At 37.9% G+C, this 21,432-nt stretch overlaps 1 protein-coding gene across 1 annotated transcript; it reads right to left on the bottom strand.

Moving 5' to 3' along the window:
• Positions 1–1,411: 1,411 nt before the first annotated feature.
• On the bottom strand, positions 1,412–20,344 carry LOC139960867 (bactericidal permeability-increasing protein-like). Its single transcript, XM_071959522.1, has 16 exons — positions 20,016–20,344; positions 19,324–19,435; positions 18,311–18,439; positions 17,951–18,024; positions 12,473–12,569; positions 11,935–11,998; positions 11,621–11,684; positions 11,173–11,261; positions 10,304–10,480; positions 8,685–8,750; positions 8,169–8,336; positions 6,899–6,966; positions 6,696–6,738; positions 4,015–4,078; positions 3,205–3,281; positions 1,412–3,029 (listed from the first exon to the last, which is right to left on the bottom strand). Exons 1-16 carry the CDS (start codon positions 20,122–20,124, stop codon positions 2,934–2,936), a joined length of 1,497 nt encoding a protein of 498 aa, XP_071815623.1. The 5' UTR covers positions 20,125–20,344; the 3' UTR covers positions 1,412–2,933.
• Positions 20,345–21,432: the final 1,088 nt, after the last annotated feature.

The raw sequence follows: 21,432 nt of genomic DNA, 5'->3' as shown, positions 1-21,432 counted from the left end.
AAAAGATAACAAGGTATCACGTTTCATTACTGTCTGCATTTTGTAGCGACAAGAAGAAAACTTCACTTGCAAGCAACGGAAAGTTAACTTTTTCAATGTCTTTAAATCGTACCTCTATCTGTATGATCAAATTTAGAACTCCTCCTCTGTATCCCCCCCCCCACCACCACCACGTCCCCTTCGTTTTGTTTCTGTTAATATATTAACTCTAATAAAATGTAAACCCGGAAAGTATTGTTCCCGTGACGTCATCAACCACTCTCACACATGTCATTCGTTGGATATCATACGAGGACGCCCAAAGTTCTTCGTTGTGTATTTTTTTGTGGTTATTATTTCAGTAATCTTATAGTTAGTGTTCGTATCCTGTTAGTATATGTCTTTGTATTATACATGACCCTGTTTCCCTTTTAATTGTTGATCTTGACTTATTGATAATTCACAGTGTCGTGTAAGGCGTCATTGCAAATTGAACTGAATTTATTGTCCACAATCGGACATTCGGCTTACATAGGTCGTAAAAGGAAAAACAAGGAATAGTATAAGTATCAATAGACTGCGATACACATACTGTAAAATACAAACATAAACAGCAAGTCCTACAAATAAGAAGCTTATCTTCTCACTTGTGAATTAAATATATGGATAGAATTAGGAACAAATGAGTAATTGGAGCGGGCCCTAAGTGTACGTGGTGGGTATAAACGCAGTCCATCAGAGCTGAAGTAACTGTAGTGCTCAAACAAAGGGTGTGTTGGGTCTTGCATGATTTCTTTCACTTTGTTGCAGACCCTCTCAAGTTTATTCAAGTAACCCAGGAGACAGACAGGTTAATAATTCAATACAACTAAGAAACAAGTAAAACTTTAAAAAAATGAGCTTCTCGAATATTTTTAACAAACGTAAACTAGGTTTTCAGGACAGAACATAGGTAATTCCATGAAAACCTCCAAACAATTGGAAGAAGGGTCAGGTAAATGTGAGATCTAAAAAAACACACAATTATATTATAAACCTGATACAACATTAAATTGCTTACCGATTTCATATGAGAATTAACATCCTCACTCGATGGTTCCCAATATTACCTCAATTTATGTTAGCATACACTAACTTTTCAAAGCTTCACGTATTGGGGGGGGGGGGGGGAATTCTATCAAGTGGGGAAAAATTAAGGATTCCAAAATTCAATGACCATTAGCATTGATACAACTATTGCAAGATTATTTCAACAGATGCAAGCAAGTAGGGAATGACCAAGACCCAAGCGGGGCGGGGGGGGGAGGAGAATTGACTTCAGCCATATTTCATTATCCCAGACCTGCAGCACTACCCCCCACCCCACCCCCACTCAGTAAAGTGTAATGTGACTTTAGCAATAAGCAATCAAAGAAATGACACAATGCAGATATAAAGTACTGAAGTTTAATATATCTTTATATATATTTCTGGATTAATAGATTTTATTTTGAAAATAAAATTTAAAAATATAAAAAATAACTTAACTTAATAATTTGGCAAAACATGATTTGTTTTTTGTGTGTAAAATATAAAACTTCTTTATAGCCTATATAGTATCTCAGTGCAGAACAATATAGTAGATTTGAAATTATAATTTGCTATAGTTGAGCTTTGGCACAAAACCGATATAGAATCAATTCTATAGTTACAGATATTGCATTATAAATCTTTTAGAAAGACAGTCAAATCTATAAAACTATAATTGTAGACCAATGAAAGCATATATCAAAAAACAACAACAAGTACAATAGCAACGAAACATTGAACTAACCATATACACATATAAAGCCAGAGAGCATTTGATCCTAAAATATTATACACAATCTTAGATTACATCATTAATTAATCAATCCATTGATATTTCCTCCAAAATGTTAACATGACAAAAGTTCTATACAGGATATATATATCTGGAAACATTGACCCGCCCAGCTATGACTGGTATATAATAGGGTGGTTGAAATCAGATAATTAAAAATGATGAATAATGTAACATAATTACAATTATTTCGGACAGGGCAAAATTATATGAGATTGCTCTAGATACGAACATCAAAGGTCTCATTATCTGACTGTCTAGTATATTTGTGGGCGAGGGGGGGGGGGGGGAAGGGGAAGGTAATGATATAATACACCAAGTCCCAAGTGTATGGTTAGTATTATTGACCATATCCATACGGTCACTGTCTGGAATTAAATCCCTTTATGTGCGCCATCACCCAGACTTTGTATACTTCCCATGACTACTACGAATACAAGTAGGATTTCCATTGTTTATGAGTATACGAACACGAGTAGGCCTACCAGGCTCTGAACCAGTGTCCGAGAACGTAATCTTGCACAAGTATCTAATCTAGATTGCAAAATGTAATGGGATGAGTACAAATACATGAATGTGAGTACTCGAGTACATGCAGCTATATGCTTACATGAGAACTGACTCATTACAAGCCTTAGCTGACCTGCAGTTTCAAATCCTGGTTTTCGGGGTACCTTACTTAATCCTAACAGGAAGATGTTACCTGACACCTCTCTGATGCACATCCTTGATTCTATAGTGTGCCACCAGCTTTTCCCTGTTTCCCTTTCTTGTGACATCAGAATATACAGTTAACATAAGAAATTGTTGACAAAAAGTGTTTTTATATACATATTAATAGAAAACTACAAACTACTCAAAATGAATCAGGTGAATTCCTTTTACAAAAGAGTGAATAAAGATCGCTGATTTAAAGAAAAACCTAGTCAACGATTTGCCTGCGTATAGCTATCACTGCGCTGATACCACTCCAGGCCTACAAAAATCACAGGAACCCAGACCCTTCCACTGATTAGTCTGCGATCACAGTAACTTAAACTGGTTGGCATAAGGCGCTATCATAAATCCATGCAAACTTATAGGCACAATGGCATTACACTACACTTATTTTTTTGGGGTTGCGATAAGATTTCGCCCTGGTCTGCCAAAGAGGATTGTAAACCATATCCGTTCCGATCTTTATGAATCCCTGTGAATAAATAAAACAAAGTTACCGAAACCATCAGACAGAAATAGATAACATCAATAACTGGATAAAATATCTGTAATTTATGAATAGGAATACATGAAATGGGCAAGTTTAATCATGAAGGGATGCATTTTTAACACCATGAAAAGGAGCTTATAATCCATCTCGTACTGACCTTGCCTTGCGTGATCTGTGGATTCTGGAGGCTGTATTTGTCGAAACTTGGCACAGGTATGCCAACAGCTCCAAGTTCTGTGAATTACAAAGAGAAGATAATGATTTTATCATCACGTAACTACGATATTATCATATTACTATGTTGGTAACGTCTGAGGATTAAATCAGCTCTGCCAGTGAGTTTGATTCATGTGCAACTTTATCAAATCTACTGAGTATTGCTAAAAGAGAAGGCTGCATTTTACATGTTGTTCTTGTTACAGCCAATAAGCCAGGTTGGGGCACAGGGTGCCCTCCCCTTCCCAACCCCCTCACCCCCTGCAGACTACTGTTCCCCTCCCCATCAGATGAGCAACCATCATGTGTACAAAATGGTCACAGATAACACGACATGAGTATTGTGCCCATCCTTAATTTGTTGGTGCTCTCCAACTAAGAATAACTGGTTACAGGCTTTAGTCGACAGTCAATATTTGTTACTTGTTAACTTTTCATATTGAATTAATCACATCGAACACTGCACGCAAATCAAATATCATCAAAATTGTCAATCTTTTCTGCATGATATGAATGACATTGACCAGTAAAATGAATGAACTATACGTTGCCATGGGATACCAGTAACTTTAGAAATTTTGTTTAATATTTACCGATAACAGCTCCAACATTTACATTTGATATAGGAGTTCATATTGACAATGTGACGTGACAATATGTCAACACTTCTAAAGTGGCATATATTCTCTTTCTGTGGCCTGTTCTTATTTTAGTACACCTTTGGAATATATGTAGAGTAGTATATACCTACCATTTATCTTTGGTATAATGTAGAGCTTACACGCAAGTTGGAGCGTTGCCTTCAACTGATCAACCTAGAGATGGATAGAATAATTCAGAATAGAAAAATGGTTAAAAACATTTTAACCCTGATCCCTGCAAGTAAATAAAGCTGTTGTTGTTGTTTTTATATTCAAAGCAGCATTTTTTTCCCCTTGTCCTTTACCACTGTGGTCCGTGGTCAACATAGCCGGTCACTACTACAGTATACAGTGCAATGCAGGTGCGTATCCAGGGGGGGGGCGTTGGGGGCGCGCGCCCCCCGGGTAAGAAAAAGAGGAGAGAAAAAAAAGAGAAGAAAAAAGGAAAAAAGAGGGGAAAAAAGCGGAGGAGGAGAGGAAGGAAGGGAAAAGAAAAAGAAGAAAGAGAGAAAAAGGAGAAAAGGAGGGAGTAAAAGAAAAACGCGAAGACACCGGGGAGAGAAAGAGGAACAGTGACATCATTACAGCGCTGAAGGGCAGCCAGTGAGGGATCAATGATTTCGTAAAAGTGTGACTCACCCTACCCCTTACACCGACAACTCCATTTTTTGACGTTTCCATTTTCCTCTCTCACTAATGATCTATATATGTACTATATATGGTCTATCATAACGCGTGTGTAGAATTGTGCTATGAAACCAACTGTGGCTGGTCTCGAACTCGACCGTGTCGTCGGGGAACATGACGCATTTTGGGATGGGGGCGACCGCCCGCCCCCCCCCCATTCAGCATTTTTTTAAATGATATCGCTAAGTAATTTCAAAATAGAAAGTGCTTAGAGGCAACCTACAAGGCCTGGGAAGTGTCATTTCCAGCGATCTGGGAGGCATTTTCGGCCAAAATTTTCATGTACGCTTCTCGCCAACCTATGGTGGCGCTACGCTTAGATAATTTGCCTACAGGCTTCGCCCCTCCCTTGGCAAATTCCTGGCTACGCGCCTGTTCGAATTTGTAACGCAAACAGCAGATATCACATCATATCAGTGAGCATGAAAATGGCGTTCCAGGATGAAAAGCCTCAAAACTGTCCAACTTGCCTGAAAAAAATAACCAAAAATTTTCGCGCGCGAAGCGCGCATTCAACGTGTTCGTGTCAATATCATATAAGCAAGCATCGGTTATTACATCGCATGCCATCATGTACCGTACGGTCCGTTCAAATTGCGCAGTATTTCGCCGGATGCTAATGTAAACAACGACATGTCTCATGTAGATGTATAAAAAGCATGGAGGTCCAATGATGTCAAAACTCTCTTTTACATTAGTAATGGCGAATTAGGGGCTGCACCCCCGCCGCGCAGTGGCGGAGCGTCCATACGGTCGGGGGGTGGATGCCCCCCTGACGGACTCAAATGGACCGCTGGCGCCTTTTTCAGCTCTTTACCACTTTTTACTTATTCTAGATTATTGACTTTTTTATTGCGCTCTCATCTACTTATTGACATTTCTCACATTTTGTTGCTGTAATTTGGCGATGACACCTTATTCTTCGTTTATCTGCAAATTAGCCAGGCCCGGAAAGGGTCATTTCCGGCGATCTAGGGAGTATCTTTATATAAAAATTTTCTGTACGCTACGCGCCAACCAGTGGTGGCGCTCCGCTTAGATAGTGTCGAAAGCGCTCCTACAGACCATTCTCGCCACTCCTGACCAATACCCCTAGCTCCGCCACTGCCGCCGCGCCTCCTACGCCTATGTGTGTAGTGTTCGCTTTCGGAAATATCTGCTATTTTTTCATTTCCTTCAACCAAGTTTTCTAATAGCCGTTATAACAGGTTTTAATGTTTGTACACCAATAAATTAACTGTGTCTGAATTTTCCAAAATTTCTGACCAACATTCTGCATCACACTTCCCTCTACTCGTGCAATTTTGACCGGTCTGTTAGGGGTTCAAGGAAGTTTTTCTATATTGGTTGTCCATAGATGAAATTTTGTACAACATTATGGGTATGTTTTCAAGTGAGTTTATTCACGAGAAATGTGAATTTTCAAATTCTGAACAAATATGGGGCTTGAAAAGTGGGGCTGACGGGTATTGTGGGCCGCGACGTAGAATCACCTACAAAAGCAAAGACCCACAGGAGATGCCATCAGGTCGAACATGATGTGTGCCGGGTTGACAAACTTCAAAAAGGTTATGGATGGAAAAAAAAAACTATTAGGAAATACCTGGTTCTCAGGCAAAAAGTGTACATCTGGTTGGTCATTTCAAGCCCGAAAAGTGCCGTTTCCGGTGATCTGGGGGGGTTTCAAAACAAGAAATTTTCTTGTACGCTGCGCGCCAACCGGTGGTGGCGCTCCGCTTAGATAGTAATTCGCGCCCCCCGGGTTTGAAAATCCTGGATACGCGCCTGCAATGTACATTAGGTTATGTATGCATGGGTGGGTATATAATGTTGTGTAACAATAGGCTATGTACGGGTGGGTATATAACATAGTATTACATTATGCTATGTATGGGTGACCTTGATAAACAATGACACGTTCCCGGTATTTAGATGAAAGTCACTTTAAACTAGATTTCTGATCTGTATCTATGGATGATTATTTTGACAAGGAAATTTCAGAGCTGGTTTCTCAAGCAATGTCCAATATGGAACGAAATGATCTGGACCTAATTATTTTTATTGAAAGTAATGTGCACATTTAATAATGTAGTGTTTAAGGTACCTTGAAATCTTCAATGGCGGTTCGAAGCAGCGTTAGGTCGACACTGAAGAAAAATATAAGAAGAGGTAGTTTATAAGTTGGAATGAACATTTCGACATACATTAACTAATTCCTTACCATATGTATGATTTTAGCCCTCCCCCGTCCCCTCTTGAATGATACCCATAACTTATGTTGCAAGAAATAACACCATCACCAATTACCTGATAAAAGATGAGTTCCAAGTTAAACTTGTTCTCTTGAATCCGAGCTTGGCGCTTACCTTCATGGTCTGAAAAATGGGGAAAAATAGGAATGCAACTGTCAGGAACTAAAGAATAATTCTATCAGCTTCCCTCGATATGTCTTTGTTATGTCTAACAATCTAACTTCCATGTCTATCTATCTATTTGTTGACATGTCTCTCTGTACGTAGGATGTGTAAAGGGCAGCAAGAACATTCATATGGACACAAGCAGATCAGGTTTACTTGCTAGTTTAAAGAAATGTGTTGGATACAACCATACGTTTCCCAAGTGTCCCTAATACAAGACAACAGGAAATGGCCTATTTATGTATAACTCTAAGGGTATGGCCTCTTTTCTTGATAAAAACCATATCATAAAGATCCAATGGATTCCAAACATTTTGGCATCAGTACAAGAAGTATTGTATACTCTAAACACGCAGGAATTTTGCTTCTTGTTTATCGTGTGAGACTAGTCACCATTATTTTGCTTTCTATCATATTTAGTGGCAAACATGACGTATCGCATTGTTGAAACTATCAAATTGTGTCAGACACCTATACAGATAAATCTCATTGTTGCAAAGTACAGCCATATTTATAGCATTGTAGACAAAAGGCGACATGAGCTGGCCGTAGAACGAGAAGTTGTTGTAGGTGGTGGGTAACGATAAAAAGCCCCCACCAACCACTCAATCCCACTGCCAGCACGAAAAATGAGAATCTTAATGCTAACTGATCCAAATATTTGGAACAACCTGGATTGCAATGCTTGGAGGCCTCTCTCTCTCTCTCTTAGTTTACGTGGAGGTATAAGTCTGCCCTGCTCTCTATGTATTCATGCGTTGTCTTCACTTGGGTTCTAATCTGCTGCTTAAACTTCCTTCCCTTCCCTTGTTTTTTACTCGTTCATGTTCCTTCTGTTAGGTTTCGTTTCATCTACTTTACATTCATTTTGACTTTATTTTTGGGACTTTCCCATTTACAAATTCATGTGTTTAAGTTTCGTGAGAATCTCCTAAATCTTTTGAATCTATTTCCTAAATTTTCATGTATTGTTCTATTTCTTTTCATTCTAAGCATCTTCTCTTTTTCGGTTTATAGTTTTTACATACATACTGTAAAAGATTGACGTATTTTTAATTTTTGTTGAAAGTGACTTGTTGTTACAGTGTATCCCTATGGCATCGAGAACAATATGAAATTTACATAATCAGACTATCGTGAGAACGACACTGCAGGCTTACACTTTCGAGAGTGAACAGATATGTGAGTGTTTTGTTCGGTTGAATGACGTAGGCAGCTATATCACCAGTCACCGCAGCTCCGACTTGGTCTGGAGTAATGCTAACTGAAGGCGGTTGAGTTGTGTTTAAGTTAATCTGCATCATCATATCCGGGTATAACTTGGAGAGCTAAAAGAGCATAAAAAAATAAAAATATATCTATAAAAATACATATCATTTATGTCAACATGTCACATGGTGCCGAATAAAAGGAAACAGATTATCGTTACGCATGTAATCATGTACGACATAAAGGAAAATGAATAAGTGGTGTATGATCGATATTATCCTGAAATAACATGCAACATGCGACATTGTGTCCACTCCCTTTAACATTCTGATTTTTCACAGTGTTTATGTCATTTTGGGATTTCCTTACGTCTCGTTTCTCCACAATGCAATATAGGAACATGAATACAGATAAGAGGCGGGGGGTGGGAGGGGTGGTTAATTGGCACTCCACGCTCCTGAACTTACCTGGGGAATAAGAAACTCGACTGCAAACTGTGATGTATTCAAGCTAATCTTGCTGCTTGGTGGAATCTGTATTAAAAAAAAAAGTAAGTAGTAAACTTTTCTAAAAAATGAAACAAGTCTTAACAGAGTATGTGTGTTTGTTATGGCTCACTGAGAACCAACACCTAACTAGCACATTTATCTTGGTTTCCACTGGGAATGACTAGATCACTTTCACTTTGCCAATCTCGGTGTTTTCCATGGTCGTTAAATATAGGAGGCTTAATTGTTTAAAGTCTTTAAACTCACTAATAGCTAGAGCAAAGGCTGAACCTATGGTTTACTGCAATTTACTTCCTCTTTGTACTTTAACATTGATATTGTTTCAAGTTCCTTTTGTTGTTTCTTCACACAGGCCTATATGCAGCCTATAAACAGCTTATCAGGTAAACAGGTAATCTATCCTGCTTAAATTGCAACAGCGACGGCAAAATAGTTTCCTTGCTCTCGGTTTCAATTTCAAAATCAAGTATAGTCAAGGTAAAGAGTTCAAATGAAAAATAATAAGATGTGAACTAGTTTTCAGTCTCCCAGACATATTATACATATGTTAAACAAGATGTAGTAAGTATTGTTCGCTGTTTCATTTTCAAAGGAATTCATGGTTATATCTTTTACTTTCTGTTCTTTTAATAATCATGTGATGACATTTCATAACTGACTTTCAAATATCATCAGTTTAAGTATTTCTTTCCTTGCTGAAAGAAATGGTCAAGTATACAGATGGTCATTGTTTTAAGTTTTATGTTCATGACAACAATAAAAATTAACTATAGCTTATTTAATTCTGGTATGGAAAAGACAATCTATATGTATATATATATATATATATATATATATATATATATATATATATATAGTAGAAAAGATGAGGACAACATGTAATGCCTTTAAATCCAACATAATATTTAGAATAGAATAGAATAACTTATACAACTTTATTCTATTCTATTCTAAATATTATGTTGGATTTAAAGGCATTACATGTTGTCCTCATCTTTTCTACTATTATTTCTATCCAACACATGGAACATTTCATCATGCGTATATATATATATATATATATATATATATATATATATATATATATATACACATATCAATATTTATGTCCGTGTGTTAGTGTACTTACTTTATCCTGTGTAACGTTATACTGAAAGAAGCCTGTATTCTGAAGGACATATCCAGCACTGTTAGCAACATAGTCATAGTGTGCGTGTGCGCGTGTGTGTTAGTGTACTTATGTTATCCTGTGTAACGTTATACTGAAAGAAGCCTGTATTCTGAAGGACATATCCAGCACTGTTAGCAACATAGTCATAGTGTGCGTGTGCGCGTGTGTGTTAGTGTACTTACGTTATCCTGTGTAACGTTATACTGAAAGAAGCCTGTATTCTGAAGGACATATCCAGCACTGTTAGCAACATAGTCATAGTGTGCGTGTGCGCGTGTGTGTTAGTGTACTTATGTTATCCTGTGTAACGTTATACTGAAAGAAGCCTGTATTCTGAAGGACATATCCAGCACTGTTAGCAACATAGTCATAGTGTGCGTGTGCGCGTGTGTGTTAGTGTACTTACGTTATCCTGTGTAACGTTATACTGAAAGAAGCCTGTATTCTGAAGGACATATCCAGCACTGTTAGCAACATAGTCAGTCATCCACATGAACACCATCTTGGATTGATCTGGATCGCTTGGAATTGTGGGTATCTCATAGGGTGCCTCTGTATGATTTCCCTTCTGGTAGACTTCACCCTTGATGAGATAATGGATAAGAAAAACAAACAATGCCACTTCAAAGTTCTTCCAGTGGTGATTCTCATGAAAATTCTTTTCTCAAGAATTAAACAGTCATTGTGAACTATACAGGTGGTCATACTATACTATTAAACAAGGGCGTAGGAACCGGGGGGGGCTGGGGGGCGCCAGCCCCCCCAGTGAAAAATATGGAGGGGCGGAAGTATCATTCCGCCTCCCGCTTCGCAAGTCAGAAAACCCCTTTTTCATTTTCAAATGAGAAAAAAATCTCATTTGGAGCACCAAATTGCATCTAAGGCCAGGTGAAAATGCAAAATTATATACAAAATGGAGTGGGTGGGTTGAAGTGTGCTATATTGCACCAAACTACATCTGAGGCCACCTGGAAATGCAAAAAAATTCCAAAGGGGAGGGGGACACCCCCTCCCCTTAGACCCCTCCCCAGGCCAGCCATCAGTCTTCAGCCCTCCCACTCAAAAGTACCTTCCTACGCCACTGCTATTAAAGCATAGGTCAAATGTACAAAATATGATAATCGCATCTAACTTCAATTGCAGTGGAGTCAATAACTTAAACGCACAACAGCGAACAGTATCCATTACATAAAAACAATGCTTTAAACGGAAGTGTCAGAATGTAACAGAATGTACGAAACAATATTTCCTGTTATTCGTGAAAACATGATTTACCTTGTGTAATGTAGTCAGGGATACATTGAATATTGGTGACGTCACCAGGGAATAATCAATTTCAGCGTCATCACTGATCGAGGCAACAACTGTAGAACAGTTGAAAGAAAGACACAACATAAAATAATAAGGAAGCCAAATCCCTTGGCTATTTAATTCCTCTCAAAATGAACAGATATTATTTTGTATGTTTAGTTAAAGTAGCCTATTTCCAACATCAACCTTTCCTGTAACTACATCATATTTATAGATGGTATTAATAACATCCAAGTTACTATATGAAGCAATATACAGTTGTGTATCTCATAAATCTATAATAGCACCAACACCGACTGCTGAAGTTATTGAAAAAAAAAAAAGTTCCAAAACATTTAAAGAAGACACCAATATTGTTTTTATATAAATATAACAATTAACAGGATTCAAATTTTAAGAATTTATCACTTACTCTGAATGTTCGCTACTTCTTCGGCCAAGTCTGTGTTCACCTCTTGAATCACAATTTTACAAACCTGTGAATATCAGCCAAAAACTGTCTGTCATTAAAAAGAACGACTTAACCAGAGGAAAATCAGCTTCAAATCACCCCCTCAAATGGCAACAAGAAACAACAACATCAAAACAACAACAACATCAAAACAACAACTACAGTAACATCAACAACGAATGAATTACGCTAAAAGAAATGTACATACTTTTGTACAAGAAAGATCAATAATTGTAAACGGAGGGGTCATTCCACGATATTGTTGAATAATTTACCTCGTCATTCATAGCATCTTTGATTTTGTCAGCGATTTGATCATCAAACAAATTGTACAACCAACTGAGGAAGAGAGAAAAGTGAACAAAATAAGGCTCTATTATCAGATACTCACTGAATATAGTTAACTCCGTGAAATTATTGTTGAAGATTTTAAAGTATGCATGGGGTTCTCAAGAGACGGCCAGCGGGTAAAATGCGGACGCAAGAGAATTTGATTCGTCCCGCAAAACAGTGGACCTGCAACTTGCTTCATGCCTTATTTGGATATGCTGACCCTTAAGGCCATATTTGTGAGCCTCCCTGCAGCAAATTAATCATTCTCGGTAAAATGAAATGTTGTTTCTCTGTGACCCTATGCTCCAAACAATGTTTTTCTCTTGCCTTTGTAGAAAATTGATTGAAAACATAAACGCTTCAGGTATTACAATTTCTTTCAAGCTATAACGTTGACACACAAATACTTTCTACAAAGAAAGAAACCAACATAGTCTATTCTGGATGTCAAATTTGAGTGACTTATGTTTCTAGACAAACCTTGCACCTCCGTGTAAGTCAACGTCCACACTTCCAACGGAGAATTGACAATCACTGCTTGAACTGTAAACTGTTGGGCGTCCGGTAGAGTCCACTCCTGAAAAATAACATGGAAACTTGGAAGATTCGCCTAGGCAATGAGTAATTATTATTTTGTACATGGTCATTTTCACAATCAGTGGTGTAACTTCCAATATTGGCACTTATTGCTTTGTAACTCAGTGACCAAATACCAGAATTCTTAGATTTTTTGCCATTTGACCATCCTAAGTGAAGTCTACCTTGGGTAGCTTAACAAACTTTCTCGGTTTCTTCAGGTTGATTTGGTGGCCATAAATATGCTTAAAATATGCTAGTTCAGCCGTACACTCTCAACTACACTGTTTTTGTCAGAGCCTGTACTTATTGGTGGAAGGTATTTTCCAGTTCTTATTTGGTTGATATTATCAACAAGTGTCCAAACTAAAATGCAATTGTGTTCCCCAGGTTTCCTTCCTTTCCTTCTCCAAGGAACGGTGGCTAGATTTTATCGTTTCGGAGGTGACATTTTCCGTTAACAATTGGTACCTAAGTTTGACTGCAACTAAGTTCTAGTTAAGCAGTGTAAATTTTGTTAAGTAAGGTTGCATTATTACAATAACTAATGTGTCTAATATCTCGGCCAAAAAATATTTTTCATTTGGAATTCTTAAAAAAATTGTGTTAATTTCAAATTTAATGTTAACTTTTCCGTTAACTTTTTCGTCACCTCCGAAACAAAGCATTCTTCAGTCCAAGATTTATGTAAACAATAGTATAGCCATTTTGAACTTATTAAAATATACCTCACCCCCTAACGTAATATTTGAGTAAAAGTTGTGACAACATGACCAGTCGTTTTAATTTCTGGGAGATTCTTAACTTTCCGTTAACATGCGTCACCTCCGAAACACCTTGTCACCTCCGAAACAGGTTAGTTGGAAATTTGATCTCTACTGATCCAATAAACATCTTCCTTGGCTAAAACTCATATTACAGGAATTCTGTAGAGGTGTAGCAACCAGTATGATAATATCTTTTAAAAGGTCCTTTATTAATTATGTTAAATTTGAATTAAACTGTAAATTAATGTTTCGGAGGTGACACAATATTGTTAACACTACATTTTTTACATTTCTGCTGTTTGTGTACCATCATATGCTAATGGATGACTTGATCTACCTTAGAAAACACTGTAACAAACTGAACAAAGTATTAATGAAACTCTCACATGCACAGTTGATGAATAACTTACAAATATGTGTTTTTTTGCCACTTTTTCCCCTTTCTGGACAAGAGATAGCGTACCATTGCTTACATTAGTGCCATTAATAAACTTGAATGAAATGATCGATTAGTAATGAAGTGCTGTCCATAAAAGATCACAATCACCAAACATGCAGTTTTTAAAACTTTATTAACATGGGACAAATTTATCAGATATTAGCTCAATCTGCCTGTGGTCTTTGCTCTTGTTTCGGAGGTGACATTGATTGTTTACATGTAATATACTGAACTATCCCTTTGTTTGAGCATATTTCTGAAATATTCTACTAGTGCATACACTTGTGCCGCAGTTATATGTTACCTTCTGTGAGTTCTACAGTGCTGTTGAGTACATGTTCACAGGTTTAATTTTGCACCATGTTGACCTGTACCAGTATACACATTAATTTGTATGATTCCCACTATAACCACGGAGGGCTCTACTATTTGGTCCAGGTAAATATCCTACAAAAGTTCAGAATATTTGTTCACAATATGTAGACCTGCTGCTGTAACATTTGAAGCAAAAAGAAAGAATCTTATTGCTTCTTTAATGAGCTGTTGTTATCACAGCAAATTGTCTGAAAAAGAGACTTCCCAAAACTACATAAAATTTGAACAGGGAATTCCCCTCCCTTTTCTTAAAGGGTGTGAAGAGTGAAGACTGGTGCAAAAGGAAACGTCTAATGCTGGTAATCTGACCTAGTTTCGATGAGGTGTAACAGAAGTGTTAGACACCACCATCGATCCCAGAAAATACACACACAGCTTGCTACCATCGTTAATAGACACTAGTGTACAGTCAGTACAGCTACAGCACATTGTACAAACGATACAGCGATGGACATCTCAGGTCCAGCTAAAGATAACAAGGTATCACGTTTCATTACTGTCTGCATTTTGTAGCAACACGAACAAAACATCACTTGCAAGCAACAGAAAGTTACATTTTTCAGATGGCCGCACACGGTTTGTGACGAGTCTTCAATGCCTTTAACAACCAATTACAAACAACTAACCTTTATAGAGTGAAAACTCAATTAAATCTAGATTGTTGCTCCAGATGGTCTCTTAGGCCTTGTTCACATTTAAGAATGCAACCTGGGCGATTATTGATATAATAATATCCGCGAGAAGGATTAACTAGTTAAGAACAAGACGCATTCACATTTCGGAACGAGTAAGTTTCGTCTGTTTGCGAGATTAATATACTGCGCAGGCGTATAAAGGTCATATCAGCTGTTTACATTCCCCATGTGCTTTGCCATTGTCTTATGTTCTGTACTAGTACGTACTACTCCATACACCACTGCACGGCAATGTACAATCATCGCACATAAACAGTTAACTGTATTCCAACAACTCCGTACTGGCATTACCATAACATTTTAACCCAGATTTGAATTTCTTCCAAACCCTTCAGTGGATGAGCAAACGATCTTGCTAGTCAGTGTTTTACTGCTTGATGTCGCATTTGAGGCTAATCTAACATCAAAGGCATTTAATGTTAGGTCTAAAGACCTAGTAAGGTCTACTGTATCTGTATACAGTAGGCTAGTAAGTGCAACTTCATTATAGGCCAGGCCAGACGTAATGGTTTTAGCCTTTTACTAACTTCCATAGCAACCGAACTCAAAATCATCCGTTTTGAAATAACCATCAAATTTCAGAGTTTGGCCTCTTCAAAAATCTGTCAGTGCGGCGTACAATGAATTTAAGGCTATTACAGTAGATTTAAGTGGACTGTCATTTAGTTTGTTTTGTCTCACAACCGTTACTGCGTCTTTTCTGCAGTGTTGGTCAAATCGGTTCAAAGAAAATGAAATGGGTTCACGAATAGCATCGTTTGGTAGTGTTTCTGTTAAGAAGGGCAACGCTCTGACAAACACATACATGTACGCGCCAAATAGCAACTTGATATATCGGAAATCTCGGGTCACCATTAAGTCTCCGACCATTCACATCACATTTACTGAGAATGCAGGATAAAATTCTTAAGACTGCATGCCGACTTGAAGTACTGTATGAGTAAGGGAGTGTTCACACTCAGGGAATTAATTTCCCTTGAGGACTTGAAGTACGGGTGCATTCTTAAATGTGAACAAGGCCAAGCTGCTGTTAAATGATTTTAGCCCATCATTTATGCAGTTTTTGACAAGTGTTAACCTAACTTTTCACTAAAACTTTGATAGACTGTGGTTAGGTCATGCTAATGAAGTGTTTTTTCCAGAATAATTGACTGAATGTCCTCTTCAAATTTGTAAAAGGTTACAGGAATGTGACAGTCAGTTTCACTGCCAAAAGTGTAACCAACATAAATGATACTGTAACTAGCAATCAGAATGGCTAATGGCTACGCAATGTTAATCATTTCTTTGTGGTATAATATTTCATATGCAATTAGCCAAAACAGTGTGAATTTAACCAAATAATTTTGAATGGATACAGTATTGTCTCCAAGTTATCATGAATGGCAACAAAAGCAGTCACAGTTCTAGTATCATTAATGTCATTAAAATATTATCAACATATCCTTCTAATGTTTTTCATACTTTCCAAGGTAAGTTCTATGTGTTTTAGCATGAATCAAGCCTTCTGGACTGTGTAAACGTTTAGCGTCACCTCCGAAACAAAAGAGACTGAAGGTATATACAATATGTTGTATGTGAGATAATCATTTGCAATATGAGTGCCACAGTAAGAGACTTCAGCCCAATGTTTACAATTGCTTTTTAAGTGCCCTTATTTGCTTTACCTGACATTTACCTATTTTTTATAACATAAAACTATTGTATTCTGTGTTCTGTATTCTTTCACTTGTTTCACTAGTTGTACAGGTAGTTGATACACATTCTCTGCTCCTTGGCAGAGATATTTTTTATTTAAATCAGTGGTTGATTAAAGATGTTATGAACATTCATTGAGTTTAAGTGTTTAATTCTTTGTTAATTAGCAAAAAAGCCTTTACAACAACTTGTAAACATTTTTGTCGCCTCCGAAACACATGTAAAATGTTAACGTCACCTCCGAAACGCGTAAGTGGGAAAATTCCAACTTTTGCAAAACTGCATGGATTTTTGTGCAACTTGGATTGGATATTAGCCCTCTGTGAGGAGACATTATTTAGGGTGTTTGACTTGGCCTTATCTTTTTATTAAATAGTTTAAAGTTAAAATTAAGAAAAACAATCCTTGATTTCCAATAAATTTTCAGTTAACATGGAAATATCTGCAATAGTAATAAAAAAATTCTGCCAAATCCTTTTCATTTTTAAGTAACATATAATGATAAGCGTTTTAAAGTTTACTTGAAACAGAGTACTGTTTTAACACTGTGTAAATATGGTTGCTTAAAAATATATCTTTTTGCTTAAAGTTTCCTAGAGTCATACAGTCACCGAAAAATTACACCCATAAACGTATATGTATAAGCTCCGAAAAGTTGAAGTTACAAAAATTTGAACCCCAAAACATGTGATCTTAGTAAAAATTTCAATATATATGGTGTTTGAAATTTTGGCCCTGAGTGTACAAAAGTTACACCACTGATTGTGAAAATGACCACATACAATCAGCATATTTCAGTTTTAGTAATTTAATTTACTTCATATTTAGAAAACACAAAAACAAAAAAACTTTACTTCACATTGATGTAACTTTGGTATTCTCAATGGTTTGGACGTTGTCAATATTTGCATATTCATGGCTTATGCATAAATGCCAATGCTCATATGTCATACATAGAACACATACGTAGAACACATACTATATCTACGTAGAACACATACTATATCTTTAAAACAGGGACACTACACAACAGAGGGTATATGGTCCTGCCTTTGTCAAAGGGGTATACGGATGCTTCGTTCTTTCACAGTAACTGTATTGTCACTTCGATCCCACAAAGAGGGTCTATATGGTCCTGTTACCCACCCACCTCCTTCAATGAGGGTCTATGAACCCTTCATTCCCACACAGTGGGTCTTTATGAACCTTCATTCCCACATAGTGGGTCATTGGACTCTTCATTCGAAGAGAGTGGATCTTTGGTCTCTTCATTCCCACACAGCCGGTCTATGGTTATATACCCCAACAGTCTAGTTGTAGCCCTTTAGTTCTCTCATAGAAGTTCCTATTACTATATTGCCTCTGTGTACAAGATCTACCTCTCAGATGTCTGTCTTGTTTTCCTTACCTATTTCAATGGTTATAGAAATGGAAACTGAGGACATCGAAATATCAAAACTGCCAGAATCAGAGACCGGAATACTGCAGGAGGTACATATGTAATGAATAATAATAACATATAATATTTCATGTATTTCATATCAACTTAATCAACAAATTAGACATGTTAACACACTGTCCAAAGCAGGATTCGATGTTTACAAGTTTCTAATTTTGACTGACATGAGAACGTGTATAAGTCATCTATAAATTGTTATATCTACCGTTTAACCCTGAAAGATAACTGACGATGTTTATAAACAAAGATCCATGTAACCACCCTTCATAAATTTTACACATTCAAAATAACGAGTACATATATACTCACAAGCCATGTAGTTTATAGTGCCAGTCTCCATGGAGAGACAAACTGAGACCGCTCGCTGAGACCGTGAGACCAACATCGGTCACGGTAGAGATGGACGCAGACGGTATATCAAAACTGGTCACATGGATACTATACAGAAGAGTAAATGCAGCAGGATAACAAGTTCAATTAACAAGCATGGGGCTACATGATGTCTGGATCAGAACTCCATGTCATATTTGCATGGATATATACTAATGTTTATATTGATACTGAAGTGTCACAATGGATCTAGAATATTCTAACAAGAACACAGTAAAGCCTGTACAGTCTGTAGTGGCAGGAAGGGGACGGGGGGGGGGGGCAGGTAGGGGGAGAACCTAAGACTAACTTATCATTCACTCAGCTTTCCTATCACTCTCCCACCCCCCCACCCCATGTCTCTCTTTCACTTTCCTTTTTTATTGCATTTTTCCACTCCCTCAAGACTCCTCAGTGTTGGTGAGTGGATTAGGGTGATCGACTGAGGATGAAGAAGGCGTTGAAGTTTAGGGGTAAATATTCGGCTGTATTTTCTGAAATTCCTATTAAACACAATAGATGACATCTGTGAAAGCTGTTCAATTCATCTTCTTGTGTTCCACCCACCTTCTCATCCATAGCATTACATTCAGTATGGGTTGAAGTACTGTACATTTCGATCGTAACTCGAAACGTAACTCGTTGAACAAAACCATGAGGGAAGAGCCCAATAAATTCCCTCGTTAACAACTGTGCTTTAGCATTTGCTCTTTAACACAAATTCATTGGTTTTTTGCTTCGATCACCAATCTGCCCATGCAGGCCAGCTCATATGCGGGCAGAGCATGGGCGCAGCAAGATGATTGACCAGGGGTACCTCTACTCCATTCATCTAGTCTCATTCCACCCACCCATCCCATGGTCCCACCCCTTCACTATTACGCCATGAATGGTGGACACAACTTGACTCCCATCATTCTAACATTCTTCATGCTTATTCTTGCAGTTCTTACTTGGATATCGAGTAGTCGATAGTGCCAATCCCAACATCAGCACTGCCTGATTGGTCTGGAATGGTTGCCTTGGAGATTTCGTCCTTCAATTCCTGTATCCCAACTTCACTTACTGTATTTAACGAAATACAGGAATCAATTTAGTAGGTACAAATTTAGACCATCGTCCATAGTTCATGAGTAGGAAATGCAAATGAAATGATGCAAAATCACCAACATATTCATATCAGTACAAGGAAGCTTTCATCCCCAGCCCCTACCCTCCCCAGTCCTGTGTCCTTTATCAAAACCAAGACTGTGTGTCTGAATTATCTCTAATAATGGAAACAGACGAACTTTCCCAGTGAATAACTATATAGCATATATGCCAATGACATTGTTTAATGGTAGTACAACAGCATGAGCAGGGTACATGACTTCCTCTTTAGGCCATCCAAGCACGAATCAAGTACTCAATCTTGCAATAGTATGTATACCAGATAATAGCTTGAAACTTATGCATAATACTTAATAGTATGTGTAGGCAACATTTCACTGTTCTTAGAATACGGGTACATTTCAACTACAAGGATTGTGATATGTGTGGAAGGTGACAATCACTACACAACGTCTGTATGGATGAACCAAAAGTGCTTTTCACAGATAAACATGTAGGCCTAATTGCCTAACTATACGTTAGCAATAACACTTACAAAACTGGAGTCCAGTGGGTGTAATACGTGCCTGGAATCCTGGATTTACTGCTAACGAGCTACAAAGAAATGAGCCGGCAATGATAATGAGAGTAAGGTACGTTGCCATGATAAAGCGATAGCCTTATATTTCAGTTCCTTTCAGGTTGGAAAATGAACATACAATGATCTTTCGATGTCACTATCAGTCTATCACTTCCCTATTTTGTATCAGTAAGGCCAAGAGGAACCAAGACTGAGCACAAGTAAATATACAAAACGTCAACGTGCTAAACTGTACAGCCACTGCAACCCCTTAGTTTGTTTTCAAAGGGTGAAGGGTTAACAATCTCAACAAACAGGTATCATCACAAAGGCTTGACTAGGAACGAAATGTGGCAAAATTGTATGTTCGTCATGATCACTAGTCTCAACGTATGGGAACTAGTTTTTGATAATTCATCAGTAGGCCTATACAGTTCAGAGGACACTAGTGTTGGTTTTATTTACCTGCTCTACATAGGTAACATTTCATAAAAAAGTTTAATATTAAGCAAGGGCGGCGGAAGCACTTTTAATCTGGGGGGGGGGGGGGAGGGGGCACCGACATCAAAGGGCACCTTGCAGAAATTCGATTGGACTGATGTAGCCTTATATTTAGTACCCTTTATAACTGTTATTGTATTATCTTATTTGCGTATACACATCACTCCATCAAGCCCCCCCCCCCCCTCCCATTTCAAGAAAAATATGCATACTAGCACTTCAATATCCAATGTGCAAATTGGGAAACAAGGAACAAGTTTTGTCTTGAGACAAAATGAGGTGAAATCATGCTAGTTGCTAATGTATGAATTTCCGAATTAGAGTTTCTTGTGAATATGTTAAAAACAAAAATTCCATTCGAAATAGCACGACTATCTGAGCGGAGCGCCACCATCGCTTGGCGCGGAGCGTACAATAAATTTTTGGTTTTACAAACCCCTCAGATGGCCGGAAACGGCCCTTCCCGAGTGTTCATTCTGGTTCCCTGGCCTCTTGCTAACTTGAGACACCTCAATTTTTATGTAGAAAAGGGCACATTTTTAACATGAGGAAAAGTGGGGGGGCACGTGCCCCCTGTGCCCCCCCCCCCCCGGTTCCGCCGCCCTTGCCCCTATTTCAAGGAAAATATGCATACTAGCACTTCAATATCCAATGTGCAAATTGGGAAACAAGGAACAAGTTTTCTTTTGAGACAAAATGAGGTGAAATCATGCTATAGTTGCTAATGTAGGAATTTCCGAATTAGAGGTTATTTCTTGTTAATATGTTTTAAAAAAATTCCATTCGAAATAGCTTTGAGTTTGACTCACAGGAAGTCATTAGAAACCAGGTGCGTAGCCAGGATTTTCAAAGTTGTATGCACGACTACCTGAGCGGAGCGCCACCATCGGTT

This window comes from Apostichopus japonicus, chromosome 3, assembly GCF_037975245.1.
Source record: "Apostichopus japonicus isolate 1M-3 chromosome 3, ASM3797524v1, whole genome shotgun sequence".
Taxonomy (NCBI): domain Eukaryota; kingdom Metazoa; phylum Echinodermata; class Holothuroidea; order Aspidochirotida; family Stichopodidae; genus Apostichopus; species Apostichopus japonicus.
The sequence above is the reverse complement of the archived record's forward strand: the minus strand, read 5'-3'. Positions and strand labels throughout refer to the sequence as shown.

Bases quoted from the DNA above. Each gene is read 5' to 3' on its own strand.
- LOC139960867 (XM_071959522.1), bottom strand. From the start codon at position 20,124: ATGGCAACGTACCTTACTCTCATTATCATTGCCGGCTCATTTCTTTGT. The intron at 11,999-12,472 runs GTTTGTCTAGAA...TCTCTTCCTCAG, and splicing joins GACTTACACGGAGGTGCAAG to TTGGTTGTACAATTTGTTTG. The intron at 10,481-11,172 runs GTAAATCATGTT...TATCTCATCAAG, and splicing joins CCCTGACTACATTACACAAG to GGTGAAGTCTACCAGAAGGG.